At 44.6% G+C, this 9,290-nt stretch overlaps 1 protein-coding gene across 1 annotated transcript; it reads right to left on the bottom strand.

Annotated features, from left to right (window-relative positions):
• Window positions 1–5,697: 5,697 nt before the first annotated feature.
• Window positions 5,698–7,789, bottom strand: SLITRK1 (SLIT and NTRK like family member 1). The gene has a single exon (XM_058854403.1). The coding sequence runs from the start codon at window positions 7,787–7,789 to the stop codon at window positions 5,711–5,713; it is 2,079 nt and encodes a 692-aa protein (XP_058710386.1). The 3' UTR covers window positions 5,698–5,710.
• Between the last annotated feature and the right edge of the window lie 1,501 nt (window positions 7,790–9,290).

Raw genomic sequence — 9,290 nt, 5'->3', positions numbered from 1 at the left:
GTCATTAATAGCTAAGAGAATTTGTTCCACTGGCTTAACTGGAAAGTAGCTGAGGGGAATCAATCTGACTACCTAATAGAAAGGGAGAAGTACTGATGGTACGAAAGTTTCTGTGGAGGCAATGCTTTCTGCCAAGGGCACCTTGTACCACTTATACCAGTAAATAATTGTGGCCTAAGCAGTCATTCACCTAGAGTCAACAGAGTGTGTTCTACAGTGGGCTTTTTCTTTGCTATGAATTTTTGATCTTAGTCTTCAAGTGTATGAGTGCAAGAGACTATTTCCTTCCAGGGAACTTTCTGATGACTTTGTTCCTCTCTCACATGACTGAAGAATGTATATAGGAAGTATTCACAAAAATTGATTCAGAAACTTTAACTAGTAAATGGAAGCATTCAACATGACAACATGTTCATTGACCTGGTAATTAATTCTAGGGAAGTAATTCTAGGGAAAATCATTTATATTTTTTAACACAAAAAGATAAAATTCTAGAGGTTTCTGAAACTCACAGATATTATGCTAAATATCATCTTCTGTTACAAGTTAACCCATTAAGGTACCACTGCTAAACACAATCATAATGAATGGAGTTTAATATAATACATTTGCAACATTTTTAGTCCACATTTTCTCCAGTGCTAATATTCCTCTGGGGTAAACTAAGTAAAATAAAATAATTCTTGTGATTTTGATTGGTAATGTCTGTACTTCTAATACAGTTTAAAAAGACTGATAATCTTAAACAAATAACAGAAATATCTGCATGTTATTAGGACAACCATATCTTACCAACACAATCTATAAATTCTTCACACTCTGACTTCTTCCCCAATAAAAAAAAAAGGCATTTGTGCAGTAGTCAAATACTCTGAAGTCCTGCCCAATGCCTGGAAATTTCTGTTCTAAAGATCTCAAATAAAGATCCCACAAATTTGAACTGCACAAGCACACTGAATAATATTGAGCCACAGAAATTGTCCTACTTCCCATCTTATTTGTACATGTCTGTGGGAACCTTACAAAATACAGAAGGATCTACCTAGTGGTATCCTTTAACATCTAAGAGTGCACATTTTTGATTACATGTGAATAAAAAAGTAGACAAATTCTCTCTGACTGATGAAAATAGTACAAAAGATTACAGAGTGGGGTATAGAATAAAACAACTGCCATGCAGATTCAAACTCCAAATGTAAGAAAAAATAAAGATTTGACTATATCTTCTTGTGCGTCATTTTGCAGAAGAGCCCTCAGATGAAGCCTTGTCTTGGAGAATGTTACACAGAAAACAAAAAGAGCAATTTAAAGGTCTTTCATTTAATATCAAATTTCTGCTGTCTTTTGCAACTTAAGATACCACTGAGAAGAATGCCATGGGAAAGGGTTTGACACTTTACTAAAAGCTACTTGTCTTTGAGAAACTTTCATATTTGTGAGACCTACAAATAATTTCATGGATAATGGAAGGTAGAAATAATTCTGTTGGGAAGGATGAGCATTTTTCAGCCTCTGTTTGCCCTAATTTGCCCCCTAATAGGTTTAAGCCACCAGCTTAAAATAGTCTGAAGTGTTCATCTTGTGTAGTTCATGGCTTTTTGTACCTGAGTAAAGACTAGTACACAAAGCTCATTCCTCTACATCAGATAACACCTGCCCCCACTCTTGTTAAAAAAAAAAAACAACAAACACAACTAAATAAAAAAAACACTAAGAAAAAACCTGTAACTCAAACCAAACAATAAACCCCCTCAAAGATTACATCACTTAGTTTGCAAGCAGATCTGAAACTGTATTTTCAAAGCAACTGCACTGAAGTTCTAAAATTACCTGACACAACCAATACATTTAGTAAAGCAACATAATAACACATTTCTATGCAGTTCTAACAACACACTTTTTCTCAAAATGACACATATCACCCTGGGTATGAATTTAAAATTTTTTCAGGTTGCTTCTAGAATTCCATTCACTCTTCTGCAATGGCATGCAGGAGGCTACCATGTATAAAGGCATAGATTTCTATGGCAACAGTTTAAATTCTAGGCTATTCTTAGTTTAAGTGTTTTCAGAAATAAATACAAACCACAAACAACCCTTTTTTAACTAACTAAATAATATATCTCTTTCTTTTCTGACTTTTCTGAAAGAACAGAACTGTCTTTGCTGTGATGATTAAGCAATAAGTAACTTAATGTGATACATACTATGCTTGAAGCTACAAGATTTTTATGTTAGCAGGAAAAAAATGACCATTTTGACACAGCATGGATATCCTGTAGGCTTACAATGTTAAAAATAATATCATGTCAGTCTTTATCAGAAAATAAAACATTTACTTTTTGGTTATTGTTGTTCATGCAGTAGAACTGAGCATATTTAATAAAGTTACACTTCACACCTCTTCGAAACATCCTCAATAATCCTTTTTCTTTCTCTTATGTTTCTTTTTTGTTGAGTGTTTTGTTTGATAAAAATAATGATGGAAGTGCCAAACATGTAAATAAGATAACCATTGTAATTCAAGGCCTGGTAATCAATGCATCATCTCAGAGAGTTGGGTGATCTATGTGTCTTAAGGGCAAGTATCTGCAAAACAGAAGAAAGAATCCTGTGAATGTTAAAATCAGAAAATGTAGAAAACTCCATTTTGTCCTTTCCCCACAACCTAGAAACAAGGTGATAAATACGTGTCCTTCAACATTTCAATTAAATTGACATTTCTATTTAGGTATGCCAATGAACTAGCACTTTTAGGAAGCTAAATGAGAAAATTTGCAACTTTATGCTACTTTTCAATGATGACAAATCAAAATTGGATATTTAGCATTATATTCTCTGAAATGCATGCATGTCTGACCTCAGTCAGTGATTTGACATTCTAATTTATTGCATGTTTTATCTTAACTTCTGTTACAGTGCCTCTAACACAATTGTTATTTTTTTTAGCATGGGATGTATTCTTAATTTTCTCAGGTACACATTTTTGTCACTACAATATCACAAAGAAGGCAGCTAGACCTAGGTAGTCTTCTACAGGTGCACTAGCTTATACTCAAACAGGTTATTTCGGGCTATTTCTAAGCTAAATTTCATTACCTCCCAAGGACAGAAATACTGTCTCACATGTAAGTGTATTTGATTTTCGTCTCAAACTCTTCAAAAGTGGCTCGCACAATGGCAAAGTAGTGCCTCTACTGCCATCACTGTGTCTTACACAGAGTGTCCTGGCAGGACAACCTGTCTAATGAAGCAGCAAGGTAGAATGAAGAAGCGACCTTGAAATAGGAATGGTTTGTATAGTTAAGCGGGCCATGCCATTTTCAGACCTGCACAACCAAACTTCAAGGTATTTTCTAGGAGACTGCAGATTTTTCCACAGTGATCACGGATTCTGAAGGAATGATGTATTCTTCGTGTTTAATTCTTGATGAGTACCTGGAATCAGGTTTCTGCCTCATTTTCAAGAGCGCACCTATTGCAATGTGTATGTATGTCTGTTTTCTCCTCACAGATCCCAAAGATGAGCATTTTCTATAAAGCAAACCAAATCAGTATTTGAAGTTTAGCAAGTCCCTTACGGTGTTTTACTCTTTAAAAGGGTTCTCTGCCTGGAGAAAGCCAGGAGCAACGTGACTGAAATTCTCCATATCTCCACTGGGACTTGAGCTGTGAGTTACAAGTGATTTGCAGAGACTTTCGCCTTTACAGGTTTCACTGAGTTTAGGGGCACTTTCCCGTACAGGAAGGGGATCAAAGGCGAGCTGCCTGAAGTCCAATTGCAGCACTGCGCCGTGGTTTTTTCAGCTTTTAATATCAAAGGGTGGAAGTACCCAGTGCAGGAACGGGAAAATCTCTGAGCGCTAATTCGTTTTTCCCGGTGGCGGCAGCTGTTGGAGCCCGGCTGCCCGCAGCTGCCCCACCGGGCAGGCTGCTCCCGGGCGGGAATTCTGGCCGCGGAAATTCGGCTCCAGCTTAATGAGAACAAGCTGGGCAGAGGCACTTAAAGCAAATTCCCACTAACATCCCTAATATATCTGCAGTGTGTGCAGCAGAGGCGGTGACAGCAGCGGCAGCAGCATGAGATTCACAGTATTAATAAAGGGATTCACCGCCTCGTTAAAAAATAAAAAAATTAAAAAAAAGGAGAGGGGAGGGAGGGAGGGAGGGAGGGAGAGGGGAGGAGGGGAGGAGGCAGGCAGGAAACTTCTGTGTGTTATTTACATTGGGAAAGAGGGGAAGGAAGGGTGTTTGTGCCTCTGCCTGTGAATGAATGAGAAAGAGGAAGGGAAGGAAAGAAAGGGAGGGAGGGAGGGAGTGAAACACACACAGAGCACTGAAAGGAGGCTCTGTCCCCTAAACCCAAGTAACCCGTTTGCAAGAATTGGATGCTGGAAAAATGGTAAGGACCCGGAGTTGAAAACATTTTCACTTTAATACTGAAAAAATATGCCATTATAAAATCCTCGAATAGAATTAGTAAGTTTCACTTGCTTCCTCAGTTCTGTTTTTCTCAAATTATAGTAAGATTTACAACAGCACAGAATTTTCTACCATTAAACTTAGCAGCCTAAGCGCTAGAGTGACATTAATTGGTCATGCTTAACTGCCTTGGATTTTTTTTTTTTTTGTATGTTTACACTGTTACCATAATAGAAATCAAGGGTACTAATTTTTACATTCAGATGGAAAGGCAATACTGATTATGCATATTGAAAAAGAAGAGAGAGAAAACAAAACCAAAGCCTACCCTCCCCACCTCCCCCAAAAAACGGAACACAACCCATTATCAACAAAGCAAATCTCTCCCAGCAAAGTAATTCCCACCTAGACATAAAAATAAAAATTAAAAAAAAATCCAATGAGAATATTCATGCAACTATGTCTTAAATAAAATCTTTACATTTTTTTTTTCCCCACGGTAAAAGTACGATCTCTACTGCCTATTGATCACACAAACAAAAAAAAAAAAAAAAAAAACTGGCGAAATGGCACTTTTTATTATTATACTATATTTTGTATATAGAAGGTTTGATACGAAGGGACTTATCAGGTAAGAGGGATGATGGTGTGAACTAGACGCTGCTTCCAGTCGGGGGCTGGAGCGTCCCTGGGGTGCGTTGTATCCATGCGAGCCATGCAGCACTTTTTTTTTTTTTTTTTTTTTTTTTTTTTGTCCATTTGTCAGTTTGTTTCAGAGTTGGAGTCATTTATTTACATTACATTCATGCCTTCGTGCAACTTTCCACTCCTGCTTTGCCGTCAGGAGGAGGCCAATACCAGTCCTCTGCCCCCCTCGTTTTCCCGGCCCCTTGGAAAGGGGTCGGTCCACAAGAAAAGGGGGCAAAAAAAGCAAATCAAACCCCAACACAATTGAACAAAAGCCCAACAAAACCAGGAGCCCTGTTTCGCCCTGCCGGAGCCGAAGGAAGCTGTTCCTCCTCTGTCTGTCGCTGCCCCGGCCGCGCACGGGCGGGGGATGCGCGCTCCGCGCCAGGCTGCGCGGCGCTGCAGGGATGCGCTCCGGCGCCGGGCTCCCCTCGCCGCCCACTGGGCCTCGGCGCTTGCTGGGGGGGTCGTGAGGAAGGGCGTGCGTGTGTCTGTGTGTTTCGCTTCTCACAAAAGGTAGCAGCGGAGGTGCAGAGCTGTCCCCGGCCGGTGCGTGAAGGGCCGGTCCCGGGTGGCGGCCGCCCCCGCCCCGCCCGCCGGCTCAGTCCGACAGGGAGTGGGAGCCGCAGTCGTACACCCTGTGGGCCCCGTCGGCGCTGTAGGGCCCGTTGTGCCAGTAGGACGAGTCGCAGACCGTCTGCAAGGAGTTGATTTCAGATGCAGAGGAGTTGGCGTCCCTCCTCTTGGACCGTTTTCTGTTCCTCAGGATGAAAACCAGCATGCCAACCACTGTGAAGGCAGAGGTCACAAAAACCAGCAGAAGCCCTGGCACTAGCACCGAAATAGAGACCCGGCTGGTCTCCAAGTAGGAGTTGGAGTGAGTACCTGTCTCTGTCAACCCGGTGCTGTTTTTGTTAGTAGAAGTTAATGTGGGCGAGATTTTTAACTGAGGGCAAATCACGTCATTGGAGAGAGACTCGAAATCCTCCTTGAAGAAATCTTCAGGGGACTCACACCTCAGGTCACTCATAATCACCTTGGGGCGCAGCATCTCCGCCCACTGTTTGAAAGGCACGATAGGGCAAGTACAGTCCCATGGGTTGCCGTGCAGGTCGATCTGGGTGATGGAGGTGAGCTGGTCCAGCACCCCTGCCACCGGGAGGTACATGAAATAATTGTTGTGTATGCTCAGCTTGGAAAGTGAGACCCCAGCAAACACATCTACTGGGAGAGACCTCAGCAGGTTGTTGTTGAGGATGAGGACTCTCAGTTTGGGCATCGCATTGAAGGTGCCAGGCATGATCATCTGGATCCCATTAAACTCCACGTTCAGATACTCCAGGTTTTGCAGCCCAGCGAATTTCTCCCGGGACAGGGTGTCTAAGTAGTTGCTATCCATGTAGAGCCATCGGAGATCAAAGAGGTTCTTGAAGGTGTTGTTCTCCACGGTGGCAATGTTGTTGTTGCCCAGATCGAGTAAATTAAGTTTTCTGTAATCCAGAAAGTGTGATTTCCTGATGGTGTGTATTTTGTTGTCTCTCAGAAACAGCTCCTGCACATTGGATGGCTTGGGCTTCAAATCCACCAAGCTGCTCACATTCCTATCATTGCAATTAACCTTTAAACCTGAGCCAGGGATCTGATCACAGCTGCAGATGTGCGGGCAGGAAAAGGTAGCCGGTAGCTTGTTCTTTGCACTCACTGTCGACACGGCAGCAGTGGGTTTGGTCTTGATTTGCCAGTTGACAGGAATCTTTGTACCTCCGTTTGGAGCAGATCCTGGCGTGGCAGGGTCTTCTTTGCCATGTATTTTAAAGGGGGTTGGAATGGGACCAGGATCGCAGGTTTCTTCTTCGGCAGGGGGAGCAGCTAGGCTGGAATCTACTCTGTTCTTTTTACACAGCTCCTGCTCTGTGGTCTCATTTAAATCTTTGCCCTGCAACCTAGTGGGAGCTTCACAAATCACTCTGCCGATCAAAGCGTTTTTAGGTATGTTTTCCAGCCATTCTTTCAACGACAGCAGATCGCAAGTGCAGTCCCAGGGGTTATCCTCTAGCAGGATTTCAGCAATGCCTGGGATCTGCTCCAGGACCTCCTCGTAAGGCAAGGTTTTAAGACGGTTTCCCCGGAGGTCGAGGTGGGTGATCGGCACATACTGAAACACGTTGGGGGGTAAGGTGCTGATGAGATTGTCATTTAAAATCAGCACCTCTAGCTTGTTTAAGTCCCTAAATGCTCCCGGGTCAATATCCCGCAACAGATTAAAATCTGCCTGGAGGTATTCCAGATCGTCCAGCCCCAGGAAAGTCTGCTTCCTGAACGATTTGATCTTGTTGTTGTTTATGTGCAAGCGTTTCACCAGCTGCAGCCCAAGGAAAGCCCCAGGAACAATCTCATGCAAACCGTTGTTTTCCATGTGCAAACTGACCGCATTGTAAAAGTTAGCAAACTCATTAGGGAAAAGTCGAGTCAGGGAATTGCCATGCAGGAATAAATGATAAAATTGGGAAGTTGGGGCGGTGAAATGTTGCAGGCTGGTAAATCCCTTTTTCTCACAGTCTACGTGCAAATCCCCTTCTATCTCGTTGCAGGCACAGATCTTCTCTTTGCAAACGTCCCCTGTAACGTTTCCAGCAGCAAAACAAAGAGACGTCTCCAGCAACAGAATCCAAAGCAGCATTTTTAAACCGAGCAATTCATTCCCGATCTCATCACAAAGTAACAGCAACCATCCTCCTCACACGGAAAGCAATTCCAGTTCATTCAATACATTAAATGTCCGAACCACCAGCAAAGGGGGAAGAAAAAAAAAAAAAAAATTGTGTAGGGGGGAGCAGGGAGGGTCGGCGGAGGGGGGGATGCTTTCTTTTCTCCTCTCTCCCCCCCCACGCACAACTGCAACAGCCCAGATTCCAGTCAGTAATTATATCCACAAACTATCCAGGCACGTACTGCAAGGCAGGCGGAAAAAAAAAAAAAAAAAAAAAAAAAAAAAGTAGAAGGAAAAAAAATCCCCCTCCTCGCTCGCCCTCCCTGACGCCTGCCGGGCAGCTAAGTGGAGGTCTGCCGGCCGGGCTGGCTCACCGGCACGGTGCTGCTGGCCCCCGGCCGCCGCTGCATGTTAGGGAGGCGCGGGCAGGAGCGCGGCGCTGGCCGCGGAGGCTGCGCGCTGCGCGGCTCCGCGCGGACTGACCTTGCCGCGCGGCGGCGGAGCCGCGCTCCTCGCCCGCCGCCCGCCGGGCGCTGTCCAGCGCCGCGGTGCTGAAAGCGCCCGCCCCAGCCTAGGCGCTGCCCGCCGAGCCGCCGGCGCTGCGCCGAGCCTGCCCCCGCTGCTGCGGTGCGCGGCTGCCCATGCCCGCCGGCGGCCGGAGCCTGCCGCGGGGCCGGGGCCGCCCGCCCGCCCGTCCGCCCGCGCCGCGCCTCGCCTCGCCCTGCCGGCCGCGCTGCCTCCCCTCCTCGCTCCCTCGCTCGCTCTTCTTTCCTTTTTCTTCCGCTGCTGCCGAGCCGCACGCTCGCACACACTCACATGCACGCAGAGGGAGAGTTGCTAAGAGGCTCTGCTCGTTTCAACCTGGTGCACACTGAAAGATCTGACACCCTCTGCTGAGCTGCAGTGGCAAAAATCCATCTGCTGAGGGAATGCTGGAGAAGAAAAAAAAAATCAATCCACGTACAGGGCAAGCGTTAAAAACGCTGGTATTAAAAGCTGTCGATCTATTTAGATGCGTTCTCCTAAATGGATTATTTAATTTATTTCTTTTCTTTTAAAATGGAAAGTTTAGCATTACCCTCCTCCCGACGGGTCCTACTGCCCCTGTTCACATGCGCTCACACCTGCACAAGAGGCAGAGGAAGGCTCGTTTGCCTTATTGTATTTCCCAATGACTTGAACAGAATTAGTGTCAGGGTGTCAAGCGAATAGCAATTTGAGGTAATTATTCTGCACGCCATTTTTATCGTTGCTTTAAATGCGTTTCTTCCTCCCCTGCAGTCTAGGGTGTTTTATGCTGGAATTTGTCTCTTGCTGGTGTTCTCTATGCAATGTCGAACCGTGGATTAATGCTCTCTCTATTTTTCATAATTTAGATGATCACAGAGAAGAGGGTAGGTAGGGGGGAGGGGATTGCTTCACTGTTAGCAGTTCACACTACCTGTTCCCAGGGAGTGTAGTGTCTCCCTTA

Source organism: Poecile atricapillus, chromosome 1 (assembly GCF_030490865.1).
Source record: "Poecile atricapillus isolate bPoeAtr1 chromosome 1, bPoeAtr1.hap1, whole genome shotgun sequence".
NCBI lineage: Eukaryota > Metazoa > Chordata > Aves > Passeriformes > Paridae > Poecile > Poecile atricapillus.
Note: the sequence above shows the minus strand (reverse complement) of the source record. Positions and strands in the feature narration are given on the sequence as shown.